We start from the raw sequence: 21504 nt of genomic DNA on the forward strand, positions 1-21504 counted from the left end.
ATGCTCCATTTTCCGACAGGCAGCCTTCTTAGTGCGCAGATTGTCATTATACCATGGAGTAGAACAAGCAAAAGTAACCTTGCATGTCCTCAGAGGAGCAAAAGTGTCTAAGTTAGCAATAAGAGTATTATTCAACTGTTGAAACTTTCTCTTCCAACGATGTTAAATGCAAATTACCTAAGATGGAAACAACAGAACTCGAAAAAGCTGTTTGATCAATAGATTTCCACTTCCGGAATGTTACAGTTCGAGTGGTACGCACACTTGGTCGATGTAAATACAAATCAAAGAAGACAGCTGAGTGGTCCGACATACCAATGTCAACGGATGATAACTGAGATGCAAATGTGCCATTTGTAAGCACAAGGTCCAGTGTATGACCTTTGCAATGCGTCAGACTTTTTACCAATTGTGAAAAATGAAAACAGTCCATTAATGATAGAACTTCCTTTGCCATTACAGAGTCACTTTGGTCCACATGAATATTGAAGTCCCCCACAATAAGGATTCTATGGAACTTCGGGTCAGCATTGTCAAGAAGTCAGCAAAATCAGACATAAAAACTGTTTCTTTATTCATGGTTAAAATGATTTCCCAAGGCACATGTCATGCACTGGTTGGTTATGCAAGATGACGTGAGGCTAGTTAAAGGGATAAATCTTGGAAGACAAATGCATATAGGGTCAGTAATCTGTCGCAGTGGGTGAGATATGGGACAGGAGTTGGCATGGCCCCCATCAGCGCTGTTATGTAATCCATCTGTGCTGCCACTGCGGGCGATTGGCACAGCCTTTAAGAGAACGGCAGCAGGGTGACCCTCACCAGTCCCCTGACAGCCACAGCTCTATCCACAATCCCCTTCTCAATCTGTCTGGCTTCTGCAGCCTTTCACCTTCAAATGACCTGGAACAAACACACGCACTGAGATTCAGAGACATTATGAACTTGTTTTGATGTCCAACGATATTTCAGGAGGAACACTGGACATGATGGTGACTGTGTTGTTCTTTAAAAGTGATGTTTTAGCATCACTGTTCACAGAGGACATGTTCTTGCCTTCACATTCTTACTTGTGTCAGAATTTGTAAGCAAAATAGGTTGTGAATGTTATTTGACTTTTAAAACATGTTGTGAGACCCCATAAATGCTTGTTGAAAACTGTATGAGCAGTAACTAGGAATATTATGTTTTATACATGCTAAAGCACCCTAGCAACTCTATAGCAACTATCTACCAACCACCCAGAACACCCTTGAAAATGCATTACAATGATCTATCAATCAAAACATCTTTGCAAACTCCATAGCAACACCCTGGCAACCATCCAAACCTAGCAAACACATAGCAACATGTTAACAGTCCCCCAGACTGCCTTAACAATTGCATAGCAACATTCTAGCAGTGACATCACCCAGAATACTCTAGCAAGTGCATAGCAACACCCTGGCAACCACCATTCTAACAATGACATAGTAACACATTACCAGCCCCACAGAATGCCTTAGCAACTGCATAGCAAAATTCTAGCAACTGGACCCTAGCAACTGTATATCAATATTCTAACATTTACTTAATAATGTATAGCAATGACCTAGCAATCACTCAGAACACCCTAGGAACTGCTTATGCTCACATCCACTTAACAACTGCATAGAACAGCCTAGCTACCATTCAGGCTAGAACACCATAGCAAGTGCATAGCAATGACCTAGCGACCACCCATAACACCCTAACAACTGCATAGCAATGATCTAGTAACCACCCAGGCCAGAACACCCTAGCAACTGCATAGCAATGACATAGCAACCAGGCCAGAGCACCATAGCAACTGCATAGCAACAAACTAACAACCACCCAGAGCACCCTAGCAACTGCATAGCAACAACCTAGCAACCATCCAACCACCTAGAACACCCTAGCAACTTCATAGCAACAACCTAGCAACCAGGCCAGAACACCATAGCAACCGCATAGCAACAAACTAACAACCACCCAGAGCACCCTAGCAACTGCATAGCAACAACCTATCAACCATCCAGGCCAGAACATCCTAGCAACTGCATAGCAACGACCTAGCAACCACCCAGAACACCCTAGCAACTGCATAGCAATGACCTAGCAACCACCCAGACCAGAACCCCCTAGAAACTGCATAGCAACAACCTAGCAACCATCCAACCACCTAGAACCCCCTAGCAACTTCATATCAACAACCTAGCAACCAGGCCAGAACACCCTAGCAACTGCATAGCAACCATCCAGGCCAGAACACCCTAGCAACTGCATAGCAACGACCTAGCAACCACCAGAACACCCTAGCAACTGCATAGCAACGACCTAGCAACCACCCAGAACATCCTAGCAACTGCATAGCAACAATCTAGCGAACATCCAGGCCAGAACACCCTAGCAAATGCATAACTAAAACCTAGCAACCACCCAGAACACCCTAGCAACTGCATAGCAGCAAACTAGCAATCGCCCAGGCAAGAACACCATAGCAACGACCTAGCAATCATCCATAACACCCTAGCAACTACATGGCAACAACCTAGCAACCACCCAGGCCAGAACACCACAGCAATGACCTAGCAACCATCCAGAACATCCTGCAACTGCATGGCATGACTTCCAAAATTCATAAGCAAAATGGGTTGTGAATGTCATTGGACTCAAAACATGTTTTGAGACGCCTTACATGCTAGTTGAAGACTGTATAAGCAGTAACTAGAGGAATATGATTATACACACTAAAGCAGAGAGCGGAGCAGATGATTAATCTGTCAGAGAGCTGCGTTTGTTCCACTGCCTGATAGTGGACGTCAATGCAGAGCTGAAACTGGCACACAATGGTCTGTGACGCACATCTCACTGGGCACTGGCCTTTCCTCCTTCCTTTGCGTTTGGAAGAGTGCTTTACCTGCTGACCCTGTTCATCTGCAGAAACTCCATCAACCACAATTTAGACAAAACAGTGCAGTTTCTCTGATGAGGTCTGATCGCAGCACATCTCACTAATTAATGCGAATGCAATTGAAGAGAGATTAATTTTCAATTTGATTTCACAAAAGAGCATAATCCTCATAGTGAATGTTGCTCAATAACACTATAGATTTAACTGGCTCTACATACATTTTTTTTTTTTTATGTATTGCTTAAAATGTTAATATGAGATCAGACAAAGTGCAAACATAGCTGCGTTGGTTGGATTAATAGCATCAGTCATCTGTGAACTTTAATTTTTTTGCATTGTCTAATAAAATTTACATGTATTGCTATCAGTATTTTGTAAAGAATGTTTTGAGTTCTATTGAATTCTAGTATTTACTCACTATATAGTTCCAAGCCTTTGTGCCTAAATCTATAAAAAATACATACAAATAAAATAAATAAAATTCTAGTTTTAAAAATGATTGAAATGGGATCAGACATTTTAAACACAGTTGTGTTGGTTGGGTTAATAGCATTGCACTGACCATCTGCAATCATGACGAACGACTCTATTTTTTGCAGTTTGTTTTAAATAATATCGCATGCATTAATGGCAATTCTTTTTTTTTTATTTTTTTAAAGAATGTTTTGTTCATTAAAAACAGAAAATTACATCATTTACTCACCATATTGTTCTAAACATATCTAATTTTAAGACAGCTGCTGGTAGCCATTGACTTTTATAGTATGGGAAAAAAACCCTGTAGAAGTCAATGGGTACCGGCAACTGTTTGGTCACCAACATTTCTCAAAATATCTTCTTTTGTAGTTAAAAGAAGAAACTAACACAGGTTTGGAACAACTTGAGGGGGAGTAAATGATGACAGAATATTCATTATTAGGCGAACTGCCCCTTTAAACAGACAGAATTGCTGGTTAAAAGAAATGATTGTTGGCAAAAAACAAACAAACAAAAAAACTCAGTAACGGTAGTGGATATTCCAAAACTTCTGAAGTCATTTTTTAACTTTGTGAAAGGAAAAGACAAAATTTTAAGTTGTTATTCTGTCAAAAGTTGTAGTTCTCAAATTTATTATGCATACAAGTTTTCAGTGAATAATGACATGTATAACTTTAAACATATTCAGGAACATGTTTCCATATTTATGGTAAAAATAAATAAAACATCTGGAAGCCTGACAGTGTTGTCCTCTCAAATATGAATTTATTTTCCTGTTTAATGGGAAACGCACATACAGGAAGCTCACGAGGAAAGGTCGCGCCTCAGCGGCCTCTCTGTCCCACTGAAAACATTTAAGGGCTGACGAGTGTTCGCAGGGCATCACCTCTGTTCATCTCAGTCGCTCCTCCAGGACGGTCTCACACGCTCGCTTCCAATCAATAATGCAGAGCTCCGTCCATTATGAGACGTGCTGGAGAGAAAGATGCTTAATCACACGCATACATTACACACGTGTGACACGCTTCACCGTACGAACGAACTGAGCTCCTGAAGGGCTGGTTGGCAAACAAAAATGACAATTATCATTAAAATATGCTCCTCCTCATTTACTTCTTCAGGCACTCTTGTACAGCCGAGACAATGTCATCGAAGATCATGTCTCTGTTTTCCTTTGTGATCTGTGGGAGGACAGACAGACAGATGGACAGCATAACTTAACTGGAATTTGAGACTTTCTTAAAAAAACAAAATAAAAGTGGCAAAAATGAGCAATAGTGAAATAAGGGCTGATTTGTTCGTTAAACATCCATTTCAGAGAGTTCTCAGCTTAAGTTTTGACCAATTAGTTTCCATGATTTTTGATACTGAATAAGACTTTTTTTATAACTGAATAACACCATTTTATATAGCTTGAACTCACAAACAGCTAGTTGTAGTGGACCAATAACTAGAAAAATCTAATGGCAATTAGATAAGGACAATTTCGAAAAAATACGAGTAAAAAAAAAAAAAAGCATATAAAAAGTGAAAATTAAAAAAAGACTATTTAAATGACAATTTGAACAAATATTTGTTTAAAAAAAAGACCGATAAATATCTTTCCCAATGCAAATAAAAAATTACACCTTTTCTTAAAAACAAAAAAAAGACAAGGAATCTGCGTCCTTTTAAATTTTTCTGCACTGATTGTCTGGAATTTTGCAGAATAGATGTAGCTGAGCTCCATATTATATATTGGTAGCTGACAGCATTATAAAAGTATTGTTTACATTTAAGTCAAATCTCTTGCAGTTCTGAACAACAACGATTAAGTGCTGGAATGCACTTATTAAAAAAAAAAAAAAACGCCACCATTACTCAAAAATGACAATAAAAAAAAAAAGGCAATTTATATATTCCTCAATATTTCCAGGTTTGATTGTATGAACTGTGTAATTATAACTAAACCTGAAAAAATTCAATTTATTCAGTTCAAAAGTATGAATATTGTTAAGATACAGCTAGCTGTGGAACAAGCAATGTTCAATTAGTTAATTCAAAATTATGAAATTCTGACCGGTTTTAATTATGTTGGACTGACAAATATGCACCACATTAAGTTTATTAGTTTGTTAAAACCATGTAATCCAAATGCATGGAAAATTAATAAGCAATTCAAATACATAAATCTTAAATTTAGGCCTTAATTTTTTTTGAGTGTATCATAGGGTCCTATAAACCTATAAAAAAAGGACAAGAAAAACGTATTTCTGTAGCATCTATTGAATGATCTGCAGTATCTCTCTGCCGCATGTGTGAGAGTTGCATGCAAATGAAAGGCGAGAAGGAAGTTTGCTTGGAAAACTTGAGTGATGTAAAACAAGTTTTTACCATAAATATCTTGACGTCCTGTCGGCTGCGCACTTCCTCCACCAGCGCGAGAGGTTTTCCTTTAGGAACAGGGATGGTGCCCAGGATGGAGCAGCTGGAGGCGTCCAGCGTCTGTCTCACCGCACGGATAAACGCTTGGCTGAACAACTCCATCTTTCCGATCTCATCGATGACAAACAGCCTCTTGCTTTCCTCCCGCATCTGTTCCATAATCAAACTCAAAACTCAGCAAGAAACATGATGTGGAACACGTCTTCAAGGAAATGTTTATTTAATAACCCTCATGTTGTTCCAAAGCCCTTTGCTTTTCTTTTTTTCACTGAACATCGACCGTGACCTGTGGCTGCTAAGCTCTAAAAATGACCAAAGACATTTAATGTGATCATAAAAGTAATTCTCTGATCATCTTCACAGCTCTCAAATCTCATTCACACATCTGCATATTCAAGTTTGGTGCCTTAATATGCATCAGACTTGAACTGGTGTTTGGCATCACTGACATGCCAGAACTATTGCTTTAGTCATATAGTTTCACGCAATACTGGAGAAATGATCATAGTTAACTAAAACTAGAACTTAAAAAAAAACTAACCAAAAAAAACCCGCTTAAACTTATTTCAGCTAGTTGCCAGGTAATATTTCTAATTTTCATTTAATAACAAAACATCTGTATTACGTAAAAGAAAAAGAAAAGTTAACTGAAATTTAAATAAAATGTCTAAAAAACCTAAACTATGTGTGGTTCTGGTGTAAGTTTTTGTTTTTTAATAATTTAAAATCAATTTAAAAAACTTATTTCAGCTAGTTGCCAGGTAACATTTCTAATTTTAATTTAGTTTAACATGATGTACTAACATAACTAAAATTAAATTAAAAACTAAATAAAAATAAATTATATATGTTTTTATATATATATATATATATATATATATATAAAAACTTAAACCCTGTGTGGTTCTGGTATATGTTTTTGTTTAACAAAACACAAACTTATTTTAGCTAGTTGCCAGGTAACATTTCTAATTTTCATACAGTTTCTCTTGATGCATTAACATAACTAAAATGAAAACAAACAAACAAAAAGTTAATAAAAAAAGACAAAAAAAACCTGAATAAAATAACTAATTTAAAAATGGAAAAAAAATAAAATAAAATACATGACAATTACTAAAACTTTCAAATTAAAATGGAAAATATGAAAATAAAAACTAATTCAAAATACTAATAAAAATGATAGAATCTCAATGATACTAGAAGTGCACTCAAAGTTTCCGCGCACAGCGCATCCTACGCTAACCAGGAAAAAGATGACGATGATGAAGGCAGCAGACACACTCAATGTGTCAATCAGGAACGCATGACTCTAGGTCACAGAGAGATGAAATATGTGTCTGCATATGATAGCATAGTGGTGAAGATATGAAAGTTCAAAGCCTGAAAAAGACTGACTCAAACTGAAGAGAGTTGCAAAACTTTCCTATCATGCAACATTTCCAGTGAATAATAACTTACATTTCCTCACATAAATCTCCTGCTTTTTGGAGCTTGAAACTTTTTGTATGGTTTTTGAGGCTTTGAAGATTCTGCTAAACATCGTCCTTTGTGTTTTTCAAAGTCAGGCCAGAGACTTTCCCTGTGTTTTTCAAAGTTCTAAATAGAACAAAGATTTTTGGAGTTTTTCCATTTTTGAGTGAAAACTGTTTCAAAGCAGTGTTATTTTAGTACCACTGATATCCTATTTATTAATAGTTAAAATTTTGATTAATATTTAATAATATTGTGAATTTGGAATATTTTGAGTTATTTCAAAGATTTAGTAATTTTGTGTTTTTGTCATTTTTAGTATGTTTCATTTGTATTCAATATGGCTATATGGTTTTTATTACTGTTTATTTCAGTTTTAGTAATTGTATTAAATCAAGTTAAACTACATTAAAATACATGTAAAAATAGTTTAGTTCAAACCAAAAAAGTTTTTAATATTATATTTTATTTCAGTTATTGTTAATTTTATTTCAAGTAACAAAAATGTTTAAGGTTTTAGTTTTAATTTTGATGTACTAACAAAGTTAACTATAATAACCCTGTTTTAAAGTAAATCCTACACCAATTTTGTTTCAGTGTATATCGTACATCAGTTTAGATTAGTTTCAATAAATGATGCACCCAACAGCATGCATTTTTGTTTACATCATCCATCCATTTAATTCAACTTGTTGTACAAACATGACACAAACTAAAATTAAAATGAATAAACAATAAAGCTATAGACATATAAAACCTAATGGAAAAAGGCAAACCATTAAAATAAAAGTTAACTGAAGTGAAATGAAATCCATTCATCCATACGTACATCTCTGAAAAGAGGGAGAGCGAGACTCTCAAATGACTGGAGATCGACCACGTACTGACCGACCCTGCATTCACGTCCACCTGCGGCGGATTGAGCGCTGGATCAAACACAGAAGAGTGTGTTAGTGACTGAAGACAGCAGTAAATACACACGAGCAGCGGCTGATTGATGGAGAGATGATACCTGAGTCTGGACAGCCGTCCTCTGTCCCCTGTGAGTGTGACCACATCAAAGCCCACTCTTCTGCCTCGCTCTCGGACCTCCTCCGTGTAGAAACCACTGACAGAAACCCCAGCCGAGACCAAGGCATCACACACTTTCTTCACCAGAGTGGTCTTACCCACACCTAGCAGACAAAAACACTAGGTTTTAGGGTACCATGAATGGGTTTATTTTGTCATAATGACTGGCTGGCTGTAAATGATCTCACTGCATGACTGCTTAACTGATAAATTAATAAATGCACATGAAATATTAATTTGAATATTGAAATTTTATGTAAAAAGGAAAATGCTGTGAAGCATGGAAGACTGTTTCTGCCACAGGATAAAAAAAGTAAAAAGGTAACTGTGACTTTTTATCTAACAATTCTGACTTTTTTTTTCTCTCTCGCAATTCTGAGTTTATATCACAATTTCTAGACAAGTACATGGAAACTATCCAAAGTTCTGTTAATTCTAAAGCAGTGAAAACTGCATCTCTATATTCATCCTATGTGTCCTCTTAAGGTGGAAAAAAACAAAACATGGTTACTATAGTTAAAACATGGTAACCACTAATTAACCAAGGTTTTACTACACTAACCATAGATTAACCATGGTATTTGTACATGGTATTTAAACTGTGGTTAAACAACAACAACAAAAAACATGGTTACTACACTTTTACCATAATAAAACCATGGTTAATTTTCTTCAGGGATTTGTATTGGTGTATTTCTTTTTTTTATCTTTGTTTTGTTTTTATAATTGTCCTGCCGTAATGGTTTGTTGTTTCGTATACGGCTTAATAAACAAACAAAAAAAATAATAAAATCAGAAAAAAAGATTCGCGATACGCGACTGAATGATCGAAGTCACGGGTTTGAATCAATCGAATCGGTTCCAGCATAAATGACTCACTCAATTTAATCGGTTCCAGCGTAAACGACTCACTCAATTGAATCTGTTCCAGCGTAAATGACTCACTAAATTGAATCGGTTACAGCGTAAATGACTCACTCAATTGAATCGGTTTGTCTGTTCCTCCGCTTTTCGCGTCTTTAGTCATGTTTACACGAGTAATGGTTTGTTGTTTCGTATACGGCTTAATAAAATTTTTTTTTTTTTTAATCAGAAAAAAAAGATTCGCGATACGCTACTGAATGATCGAAGTCACGGGTTTGAATCAATCGAATCGGTTCCAGCGTAAATGACTCACTCAATTGAATCGGTTCCAGCGTATAGCGTCTTTAGTCATGTTTACACGACAATGTCAGCACTATTACTGGCTTAGCTCGCTAGTTTTATGACATTAACTAAAACAGTATGACGCTTACAAATAAAATATCCATATTTCCATTCCAAAGATAACACAAATCTAGGAACATATTCAGGTGAGGTAACTGATTTACTGCTAGCTAGTGAAAAACTCCATTAATACGACGAGCTGCCGCTCAAAATACATGTTAGATGGAAACAGTGTGCTTTATGATCGAATTTGTAGCTTAATTCACTATATTTGAAAAACGTTTCTACACATTTCTATGGGAATCGCTACTGAATGTGATGTGGAGGAGAAGGCAGAACAGAATGCGCGACTATTGCGTTTACTAAGTAAATATATGTTTCATTTTACCGGGAACGCCGGTCAGGAACACATGCTTCATCATTTACAGATGATTCCTGCTGCTTTATTTCAGGTCTGGATCCCACACATGTACACTGCTGCTACATTCTTCTTCTTCGTCTTCTTTTAGGTTTTTGGCGAGTTACACACTGCTACATAACTTCCGGCAGCATGACGCAAGCGCAGAGGAACTAACGCGCCACAGGATTCAAAAGTTTATAAATGAGGAAAAATGGGTCTTGTGCAACTTAATGTAGTTAGTTGCGTAAGGATATGTATTCATTTCTCACAAGGAATATGCACTAATCTGCTGTTTTTGTTTTAAATGAATGCACGATTTATTTAACTCTCAAATTACTTATTCTCAAAGAGGTGTAGGCTAAGGAGAAACAGTAAATTATATGTTGTCAAATAATTATATTTACAGGACTTAAAATTGTATTACTTTAGGGTCGTGCCTGATTATCTGCAGCTTTTTAGTAAAAAAAAAAAAAATGCACTACTAAAATAAACATTACAGTTTAACTTGAATTTAAGAAATAGTTTAATATCAAAGAAATATTGTGGAGGTGGTGTGCCAATAAGTAAAATATAACATACATTAAAAAATAAAAATATAATTTTCTAACTTGAACTAACAATAAACAGTTGTACTTTTATTAAATAAAGTCAACAAAGATTAATAAAAACGAACAAATGCATTGCTTTTTGTAAGTTAATGTATTATATGTGTGTATAATATATATATTTATCAAATTTGTATTATTAAACATTACTGTTATTTAAAAAAAAAAGTGTATATACTGGGTGTTTTTTGTCAGAAAATAAGCATATTAATTCATTATAATCCACATTCCCATTTTATCCCTTCTAAACGACTTAACACTGGATAAATTAATCCTTTATCAATGGATTTAAGGCTGTGATTTGGAAACAACTGTTTGTTTATTGCGGTAACAAACATTTTTTTTATTTGCTGTTTCACAAATTCTGAAATAGATTAATTAATAATAAAATCTCGTAAATACATGCCAACATATCAAAAGCTGCATTTGTTAAAACAGAATGAATACACGAATGACTGCTTGCTAATGAATGCAGTTCTATGCAACAGTTTAGTATATAAAAACATATTCATATTGACTAATAAATCAGATGTTTGATGGTTTCTGGTGTAAACTAATTTTCACGGTTATTAAATTAACATCATCTAATCACAGTGTATATCCTGGAAGTTTGCTGATCACCAGTTCTGAAATGTGACGGTAATTCTTGTCCAGTCCCAGAGAGCCCAGTTCATCCCGTTCCTCATCATGCTCTGAAGATGAGATGGACTTTAGCACCGGGTTATTAGCGGCTAAATCGGAGTCCTCTGACACCCGGCTAAATGTCATGCCCTTATCACCAGGGTCACTGTCAAAGCTCTCCGATTTTCCAAATGTCCTGCGCACAGATGGAGTCTTTTGTCCAGCGCTCTGCGATCCAGGCCTGTGACCTCCAGACTCAAACTCATCCTCATCTGAAGACAGACTCAGAGTGGAGGTCTGAAGACGTGGTCGGATGACGTGCGTGTTTTTAAAAGCACGTTGTGGAGAGTTCTTCGCTTTGACAGGAACAGGTAGACCTTTGCTTGGATGAGAGGAACTTGAAGTGCTCGAACCGCTGTTTCTTTTACGTCTGCTTGGTTCTGGACTGCTGAACGGGTCGGGTGAGTATCCCTCGGTTGTGTTTAGGCTTGTGAAGTCGTCCTGATACTCTTCTTGTCCGTAGGAGCCATTACTCAAGCTTGTCCTGCAAGGACGGCTGCTCGCTCTACTATCTCCTCTCTGGAAGCTAAGATTTGAATCATGAATAGATGAAGCTGAATGCTGGTCACTGCGGTCTGAATCCTGACTTGGAGCTTTTTTGTCGTTCTCAGTCAAATGGCCACATTCCTCATTTTGTGCGTTTGTGATATGCTTTCCAATACTTGGTCTTGTTTGTGATTTTGATGGAGTTTGAATTGGTGTTGGGTGCATATCAAAACTGCTAATTAATGTTTCAACGGTTTCATCTAAACGAACACCTCTGCTAACTGCCTTGCGAACACGTTTATGGTTAGATGATGATGGCTGGTCCCGTTTTGCATACTGGTATTCGATGCATTCGTGTCGTTTGGTACCTTGTTTGACCAGTTTGAGTCTGAGACGAAAAGTGTTTGTCAAGCCGTATTTAAGCGTCGTCTTAGGTTGCAACTTTGCTTTGTTTCTCTTCGCACCAGTTGCACTCTTTAATGCTTTCATCTTGCATTGATCAAGTCTCTGTTTAGGGTTCTGATTCTCAGCTTTGGGTTTTGCTTCTGACGGTTCCTGTGCTGATGTGTACAAGCACGCAAGGTTAGGATGAACCGATAAGGGCTGCTGCTGCGCCGTCTGGACGTTCAGCTGTGAGAGTTCAACTAGTAAAGCGTTCAGAAGTGGTAACTGTCTGATAACATCCCCAAATGGAGCTGAATCCGTCTCTTTATGCTGCGCCCTTGGAGTTGAAGTTAACTTAATCGATCCGTCCGCCTTTATCTCTGCAAAATCACGCATGTCAGATGATTCTACTTCATTATTTCCATCTTCTAGATCCTCAATATTAAGGCTCTCCATTGCTGCAAGTAACCCCGTAAAGCCTGAAATAGGAAATAATAGTTATTTTTTTAAATGAAACAGTTTGCGTATGTGTTTTTGTTGAGTATCATATTCGATACATCAGGCTTTATGGCTCATATAGTATGATATGGTGAAAATATGGAGGAAAAAACAGCTGTTTTATTGAGCAAAAATATGAAATTTGGTGCAGATGCTGATATATTTATATAGCCAAAAAGATGAAATTCTGTTGCTTGTAATGTAAATCGATGAGATCTTTATAACAGTGTAACAGACTACTTTACATAAAAGTCACTCTATATCTCCAATATTGTCTTAGTAAGATGATATTTACATGATCAAAATATATAATGCAATGCAATACAATGATGATTGAGGGATGAACTAATTAATGTTCCTCAAAAGCCTGATGATCACATTTGATACTCACATTTGAATATGATTTTTCTAAAAAATTATGTCTGGATAATCAAGTAAACCTAAGTTGCTTTAGTTCAGTAAATGCTCATCTTGAAATATTACTAACAATGTGCAAGTTATTCTGATGTTAAAATCAGTAAAGATTTGACATCTGGAGCATGAGCTGAAGGCCTTTTACTTGCTAAAAAAGTTTCAACTATCAATCAAATGACAAGGCATGTAGTAGATTGTGTGCAATAGGTTTTTCATCAAAGCTTTGATCATTATTAACATCCTACTTTTCCTCTCCTGTCGGTTCTTCACGCTGGAGCTGTAAACCAGAGGCGGAGGGCAGAATGTGGTGTATTCCTGTGCATCCTCAGACCATGAGATTCTCTGTTTTTTCTCTGTTGTTTCAGTTTGAGTAAAAGCTGGAACCCCTGGCTGCTTTGCTTCTGATATCACAATATCAGCAGATTGTCCATCCAGGCTTATTTGTTGTAAAAGGGCATTCACAGAATGATTCTCACCTACTTTTGGTGGCATCTCATCTCTTTCAGGACATCTTGCATGCACCGAGGGGTCTTGTCCTCCTTTTCCACGGGTCACACCGACTTCATAGACTCTGTTTTCTGGCATGTGAGGAATTAAATGAGCTCCTAGACTTACAATTTTATAAGCCAGAGAAATAGCACCTATGCTGTTGCCCATTAGATTGCATATTGGGGTGGTCAGTCTCTCTGCATAAGCGGATGGGTTGCCAATACCGTGTTTTTCAACATCCAATTTGATTTTCTCCGTCACTTTAGCGAGCGAAATCAACGAGCTTCCTATAAGTTTAGGAATCTCATCTTTTGCATCCAACACCATTGCGTAGAGAGGGGTGTTCATGAGATGAGCGTGTAACGAGTGCAAATTGATTTTAAAAAGACACGATTTGCCTTTATGGAAGGAATACTTGAGATGTTCTCCATCATCTGGTTGAGATATAGCCTCAGGTGATAGGCACAGATCAGCGTATCCTGATTTAGATGGACGATGCTCTTGTTTTGATTGGTATATCAGCAGTGTGGGGAAATCTAAGAAGCGAACAGCAACCGCGGGATCCAAAACATTGCCACGTGAACCGTCAAAGCGAACGAAATCGATCAGCAGTTCCAGTGAGAAGAGAGTTTCTTGCGTTGATGACATGTTCTTTGGCGTGAGAGTAAAACACAACGCTTTCATATATAACTAATCATGTTTAAAGGAGAGGTTGTTTATATGTTAAACGCAACGGAGATGAAACTGAACTCGGAAGCGGTGTGTGTGTGTGTGTGAGAGAGAGCGTCGCATCGCCTAGCAACGGCATCGTCGCAGGATTGATACGTCACGGACGCCGAGGGTTACTGGGAAATGTAGTTTATTAGTTTGTCCTTTTCATAAATGATTTTACTTTTACTTTTAGTCATTTAGCAGACGCTTTTATCCAAAGCGAAAATGTAATGTTGTTTAAAAAAACTGTCAATAAGTTAACTTCACTAAATAGTTTTAAATATGTAATTCAAGCACACTCAATGTGGTTTATTTCAAAATCCTAATTTGTATTTAAGACAAAAAAGTCATTCTTTGATGTCCTTCTGTAAAAAAGGTTTTCTTCAGTCTTCCAGTTGGGGCCACTATTACTCCAGGTTCAGATCATAGTTGTTTTTCAACTGATATCCAAGAATATTTCAACTTAAATACCCGAAGACCAAACAATCTCAACCTAAATGACCTGATGTGAAAACTATGAAGTTTTCAGAAATACCTTCGGTGAAAAGTCTATTTACCGCTGTATATATATATATATAGTGTATATTCCTGCCCTCCCTGTGAACAAGTGCGTGGGCGGAGTTTGGCAACAGCTCAACCAATCATCTGCCGCGGTGGGCGGAGCCACAGACCGGCTTCATGTGATCCGAACAAACGCCAGTATTTGGCTTGAGTGAGTGGAGGGTGAAGATACCAGCTGCTCTGAGAGCATCAGTGTTTCTCTGTGGAATATGATCATTCTCTGGCTCTGTATTTTAAAGGAATGAGACTGACGTTATGGGAGTTTCTTTTACTCTGAATGCTGAAGGTAAGGTTCACTTTTTTGAAAAGTAGCCCACTACCAGGCAGACAGTCTATGGTTGTTACTTATTGTGTTGCGATTTTTGTAACAATAGTTTCTTTTAGTTTAGTAAAGATGTGTCAGGTTTAGTAATGTAAACCCTTGGATTGTGACCTAATGAGCTGCCTACCTAGGCGTCACAGTCGCGTGCAGCAGGTTTGGGCGCGTTCCTTGTTGTCAACGCTAATGATGCCCAAATATGATGTCTGTTTGACAGCTCACTAAGTATTGAGAAAGTCATTCTGTTTGGGAGGTTTGTGAAAAATCAGTTCTCACTGTTGTTGTGTGTGTGTGTGTCCTTGAAACAATACTGAGAACTCAGGTGAAAATATCACACAAACACAGACTCATGACACATGCATTTTGTCATTTTGTATCTTTATTGTATTTATTATGGGATTTTCCTGTATCTCTGGAGTTATCAGGTTCAAATGTAGCCCAGGGACTGTGCTTTAAATAACACAAAGGCAGTCAAGATAAAGTTGATTTTAAACACAGGCTGTCAGAGATATCCACTAGAGGGCTCTTGAATGTTCTTTTGGATCAACAATCCAGTGCTATTGTCAAATTTTCTATTATAGTGATTATCCATAGCACATGTTTCCAATCCATTAGTCTTTGCAAGGCAGAATTAAGAGTTTGGTCATCTGAAACTATACCACAATAACATGCCGTTTATATGGTAGACATATTGAAATGTGAATGTTTAATTACTATGTTTACTGTTTAGTTGCGGTTCTGATGCTTGAGTGACAAATATCAGATAGTATATTTCTTGCTATGTAATTATACTTTATTTACAACGATATTTAAGTGTATTTTTAAGTATAATCTGTACTGTAGGCTTTGGTCTATCACATTTTTTGTCCTTTTCTTTTGTGGAAATCACAGATAACACTAACAACACTAACATGTTTGTTTTTGGATTTCATGGTATTCGTTGACATACCTTGTAAATACCATGGCATATGAATGTGACAATCATTCAGTAGCATAGTGTATATTAAAATACCATATCTGATGCCATTGTACTTTTTTGTAAGGGAATGAACAGCCTGTGCTGCTTTAAAGTTAATAATGAGTGATCACTCTTTATTCTGCTCTAAACAAAGAAATCATAAGTGCTTTAATGTCTTTGTTAACAGTTTAGAATTTAGTGCAAGCATCTTTATGCTGTGTGTGTCACTCAGAGGACTTCAGTATGAGTGTTTTCTCTGTCTTCTGAACGGCCAGCGTGTATCAGATTATGGTCAGGTAATTGCACGTTTGATTAGACAAGTTACACAGCCAAGTCCTTGTGTCAAGGTTAATAAAGCCATTTTCTTTATAGCCATATCAGTAATACGTGAGGGACACGGACAGGAGAAAATCCTTCTGATGTTCAGTTCTTTCATGCTGCCGAACGAAATTGCATCCCCGTCTCTAAGGATGAAAGCACCTAAGCCTTTATACTTTGTAGACTCAGAAGTGCATTGTTCTTCAAGGTGAAGTGTGCTACTAAAATAGTTTCTCCTAGTCTAGTTTAGGCCTAATACATAGAGACAACCGTATGTGAACTATCAGTGTTTATTTTCCCCAAAAGTGATTTGGTTGCAGATGGTGGGAAAAATGCATTGTTAAAGTTGTGATGAAACGGAAGTAGCGACAGATATTTTGTTCTGTATTGCATCCGAGTGAAATGGATTTTTGAAAAATAAAAAATGTAGGGTTGGGTTCAATCTATCGGTTGTTGATTGGATTTTAAGAAATGAGCATTGCATTTAAAAATAGTTAAATATATGCTTATGCACAAGAGAAATGTTCACACTAAGATCAACATGCATTTAGAAAATAGATAGGATGCATTTTGATTTAATGCAGACATTAAATGCAAATAACACACAGCAGCTAACCGTCTAGTCACGCATGCATAAATTGACTTATTGAATCCCAGATCTGTTGTTGTTGACATCAAAGGCCGTTCATTCAATCAAACTCTACAGCGCTAATTGATCTGTCATTTGGTAGAAGTTAAACAAACTACAAAGATGCCACTGCCGCATTGTGGTGAAGTGAGGTGAGAATATTGACAAGGTGAAAGACTATGGTATTAGTCAGTGTGCATTTTAAATAGTCTCTTAATAGACGCTTGTTGTAGGCAACAATTGACAACGTTGACACTCATTGAACTAAACTGAATCAACAATTAATCTCAATTAGGGCTGTGCAATATATCGAAATTTAGGGCCCTATGATTTCCACAATGCAGAAAACGCGGACGGAATTACAGAATCCAGTCATAAAAATCGAATTTACTGCATAACGCGGAATGTCACGGAATTTGTCAAAGTTTGGATGAAGTAATTAAAAGTAGGTCATTTCACTTTAATCAAATCGTGATATGGACTAGTATATGTAAATATTAAGCAGACGTGCGGTTTCATTTAGTACACATACTGAAGCGCGCGTGACGCTTGCAGTGGTTTCAGTGTTTTAATAAATTGATGTTAAATAAGTTTCATGATTTGAATTAGTTAGATATGCTTTTTGATTAATGAAATTTAATTTAGGCCTACCCATAGAAGGGCAAAACTGAATTTGGAAAAAAATAAAACAGGATTTGGGAAAAAATAAAATGGATTTCATAGGGCACTACACTGTTGTCTTCTGTAGCGATGCTTTGTAGCTGAAATTCGAAAGCGCTTTAAAATAAATTGATGCAACATGATTGATGCAATTTTGCAACGTTAACATTGTTACTGTTTATTACTGTAAAGCAGCTTCGAAACAATCTGTATTGTGTAAAATGCTGTATATAAAGGTGCCTTGGCTTGACTAGATTAAGAAAGTTGTGCATTTTCATTGTTATTGGCAAGTTTCCTCGTTGTTTCCTTACATTCCCCTGGGAGAAACGAGAAGATTGTCTTCCCATCGCTGGGTTTAGATGGCACAGTGACTGCAGACGGATGTTTATCTTGCGTTGCACTCCTGAATGCATTCATAACATAATGACAGGAAATTAAAGCTCATTTTGGAGTCCTCTCTTGAAATAACATCTGTCAGGACAGGTGGACAGCTGCTCGCTACCCTCACATCAAGCAGGAACTCTGTTTAACGTGCACCAAGTTAGTAGGCGTTTTGATGGGTTATTTGCATTGTTTTAGTGTGTCGGATATGGAAACGTGTTTCAGTGTACTGTAATACCAGTCTGATTGAATAGGACAGGGTTGTGAGACAACAAACATATGAATCTTAGCTGTGCATCTAATCCGTCGGATAGGAAAAGAATATCTTGAGACATGGCAATCAGGCCCAAAGTATGCCAAGACAACGGTTTATCGCTGTTATCGACCTCATTGTGTGATATTACAAGGATATTTCATGTTTAACACAGGTGGACAGCTGCTCGCTACCCTCACATCAAGCAGGAACTCTTTGTTTAACGTGCACCAAGTTAGAAGGCGTTTTGATGGGTTATTTGCATTGTTTTAGTGTGTCGGATATGGAAACGTGTTTCAGTGTACTGTAATACCAGTCTGATTGAATAGGACAGGGTTGTGAGACAACAAACATATGAATCTTAGCTGTGCATCTAATCCGTCGGATAGGAAAAGAATATCTTGAGACATGGCAATCAGGCCCAAAGTATGCCAAGACAACGGTTTATCGCTGTTATCGACCTCATTGTGTGATATTACAAGGATATTTCATGTTTAACCAGAAGAGATGAGATGGACTCCAAATGAAATGGATTAGTAGAGGCCATCTGCTCTTCATGTTTACTGGCAACTCATTCAACATCTAATGGAGCCCATCAAAAATGGCCTTTCCTAAGGCAATAGTCACTATTATTAATGCTTATAGTGATTTGTAGAAACCATTGATGCTGAGTATGAAACTTCATCAAATACGTTTATGCGCCAAACATTAATGATTCCTCAAAATCTTAAAATAGGCAGTCCACAAACTCAAATCATATCTACAGACCAAAATATCACAGACACTTTTGGTTTGTGTGCATTGGAGAAGATTTTTATTAGTGGCCGATATTTGGCATTTTTTAAATATCGGCATCGGCTGATAAGTTTTCCTGTTTGTCCGATGCGTTCGAGGCGGACTTTTATTTTGACAGCGCTGAGATCGGCAGCACCTGAGCACACAGTGCTCACATTCTCCCTCTTGTTCGCTGTCGTCGTTAACAGTTCTGTCTAATACGGACAGAAATCTGTCTAATAATCAGATAGAACGGTTAAACAAACAAGTGTGCTGTATGTAAAATTAGTGTTACCTTAGCTTTATTTGAAAAAATATGATTCCCAATGCACACAAACTTCCCAGAATACTGATTGCCCTGTTGGTTACAGTGTTTACTTCATTTTTTATTAAATATTTATTTATTTATGAAAAATACTTTGTCATCTAAAGTATACGTATGTTTATTTAACACATTTATTTTTTAATTCATTTTCAAATTATTTTTTAATTTCTTAAATATTAATTAAAATAAATAAAATTATATCGGCTTTATATCAGCCATCGGCCACCCTGCTTGCCAAGATATCGGCATCGGCATCGGCTGTTCAAAAAAACAATATCGGTCGACCACTAATTATTATTATTATAATTATTTACATTATTTCTTTGCATATCATTGCATATTAGCCATGCAAATTTGTGCTTGGTTTGTAATCAGTCACCCGTCTGGTTCATTCTCTCTTGTACTTGTTAATGACCAACACTTGTGACTGGCATCATCAGAGCAGATCTCTGCCAGCTGCTGGTTGATACCACAACAGGCCTGTTTGTTTATTCGAACCGCATTTGTGTAACTGTTGTCATTTGGCGGAGATGCGAGTATCACAACAATGAATGTTTTTTGTTGGTTTTGGAATGTGGAAAATGTAATCTTTTTAAAAAAACGGAGTGTTTTATCAGCTCTCAAACATGCTGTTGGGTTATTCTGTGTCAAATCAACCAAATTCCAGAAACTTCCCAGACTAAAATTTTTGCATTTGTTAACAAGAACGACTAACATAAATAGTGAAGAAAGCCAAAATATTCAATCTCATGGATGTATGTTTACCAAGTAATTCACTATTGTGTAGAGGGTGGTCAGAATACATATTTTCACCTGAGATTTGGAGCCAAAATACAGGAGGGTAAAATGGCTTTAGAAAGATGGCAGCATCATTATATTATTTTTTACACAGTGATTGCTTGGTCTATTAGTGAAATCTGTTGACTTGGCAATCTTTGTTGTTGTATATTACAGTTCAAGCAATTTTTTCCCAAAGGATTGCATGGTTGTAACTCAAGAATTATTAAAGATATCTTAATATCCTTTAAGATTCTGGTTCTTAACAAACTTTTCTTTTGGTATGTTTATTTTTAAGGTCATATATTGTCCAATTCCAGAGATGTGGGAATCTCAATGTGGCTCCATGAGCAAATTCCAAATGCAGGTCACTTTGCATACAGATGACACTTATTGTGTATAAACTAAAGATGAATGTCTGAAGAACAAATAATGTTGAAGCTAGAAATATATCTTGTTTTCCTATATCAAATTTATTTTAGACGTCCTATTGGTTACTAGTAGTCCACTGCTGCCTTCACATTGGAAATTGAATAAGGTTAAACAGTTTGAATGTCACTATTGTGTTTACAAGTTACTCTTGTTGTGCGTCTTTATCTCATTTAGATGTGTTTGGCTCATGATTTGAATGATAGGACGCTGTGGAGACATTCATTTTATTTGCAAGGCAGGTTGTGTAACACCCTCTTTAACCTCTGGCTGTATCCTGTGTCCTGATCTTTGGCTCAAACACTTGACATTGTTCTTAGCTATAAGGACATGAATACAAATGAAATCTGAGCAGGTATATATCCATCATTCACTCGTCAGTGTGCACGCGTCCACCCCGACATCATCTCCTCTTGCAGCTGGGTGAAGGAGACGCCCTGATTGAGTTTCTTCTAGATGTTCTTGTGTTGCACGCTGTCGTGCGTTTCTGCGTAGGTATCAGCGGAGATGATTTACTGGCCCAGGGAATATCTGCTGCTGCTAATTTTGTCATTGTCATTGTCATTGACGTTGCTTTACCCTTTTGTCTGTTATTGTGTATGGATTCAGTCCCACAATGCATCTCTGAGTGTGGTTACAAATGATTAAGAAATGAATGCTTTTATTCATCAAGGATGCATTAAATTAGGGATGCACCGATACCACTTTTTCCAGTACTCGCCCGATACCGATAGTTTTATTTTTGGTACTTGCCGATACCGAGTAAATTTTTAAAATATTGGTTACAGAAACCAAAAGAGTATGTATAATGTTAGTTGGTTAACTTAATTTATCAAATAGATACAGTCAAACCAAAATTTATTCAGACACCTTCAACATTTCTCACAT

The 21504-nt window shown here is 37.0% G+C and overlaps 3 protein-coding genes across 3 annotated transcripts in view; 1 reads left to right on the top strand and 2 right to left on the bottom strand.

Moving 5' to 3' along the window:
• Positions 1-4130: 4130 nt before the first annotated feature.
• Positions 4131-10140, bottom strand: ntpcr (nucleoside-triphosphatase, cancer-related). Its single transcript, XM_016470836.1, has 6 exons — positions 9954-10140; positions 8301-8463; positions 8118-8214; positions 5765-5965; positions 4505-4572; positions 4131-4364 (listed from the first exon to the last, which is right to left on the bottom strand). The coding sequence occupies exons 1-6, from the start codon at positions 9985-9987 to the stop codon at positions 4289-4291; spliced, it is 639 nt and encodes a 212-aa protein (XP_016326322.1). The 5' UTR covers positions 9988-10140; the 3' UTR covers positions 4131-4288.
• An 820-nt stretch (positions 10141-10960) lies between these two features.
• On the bottom strand, positions 10961-14307 carry LOC107676303 (microtubule-associated protein 10-like). Its single transcript, XM_016470835.1, has 2 exons — positions 13279-14307; positions 10961-12600 (listed from the first exon to the last, which is right to left on the bottom strand). Exons 1-2 carry the CDS (start codon positions 14204-14206, stop codon positions 11159-11161), a joined length of 2370 nt encoding a protein of 789 aa, XP_016326321.1. The 5' UTR covers positions 14207-14307; the 3' UTR covers positions 10961-11158.
• Positions 14308-14951: 644 nt separating this feature from the next.
• Positions 14952-21504, top strand: part of LOC107676302 (signal-induced proliferation-associated 1-like protein 2) — a gene marked incomplete at its 3' end in the record, with an annotated part of 74134 nt that continues 67581 nt past the window's right edge. The window contains exon 1 of the mRNA XM_016470834.1: positions 14952-15080. The remainder of the gene's footprint in view (positions 15081-21504) is intronic.

This window comes from Sinocyclocheilus anshuiensis, unplaced genomic scaffold (genome assembly GCF_001515605.1).
Source record: "Sinocyclocheilus anshuiensis isolate Anshui unplaced genomic scaffold, SAMN03320099.WGS_v1.1 scaffold3951, whole genome shotgun sequence".
Lineage (NCBI taxonomy): Eukaryota > Metazoa > Chordata > Actinopteri > Cypriniformes > Cyprinidae > Sinocyclocheilus > Sinocyclocheilus anshuiensis.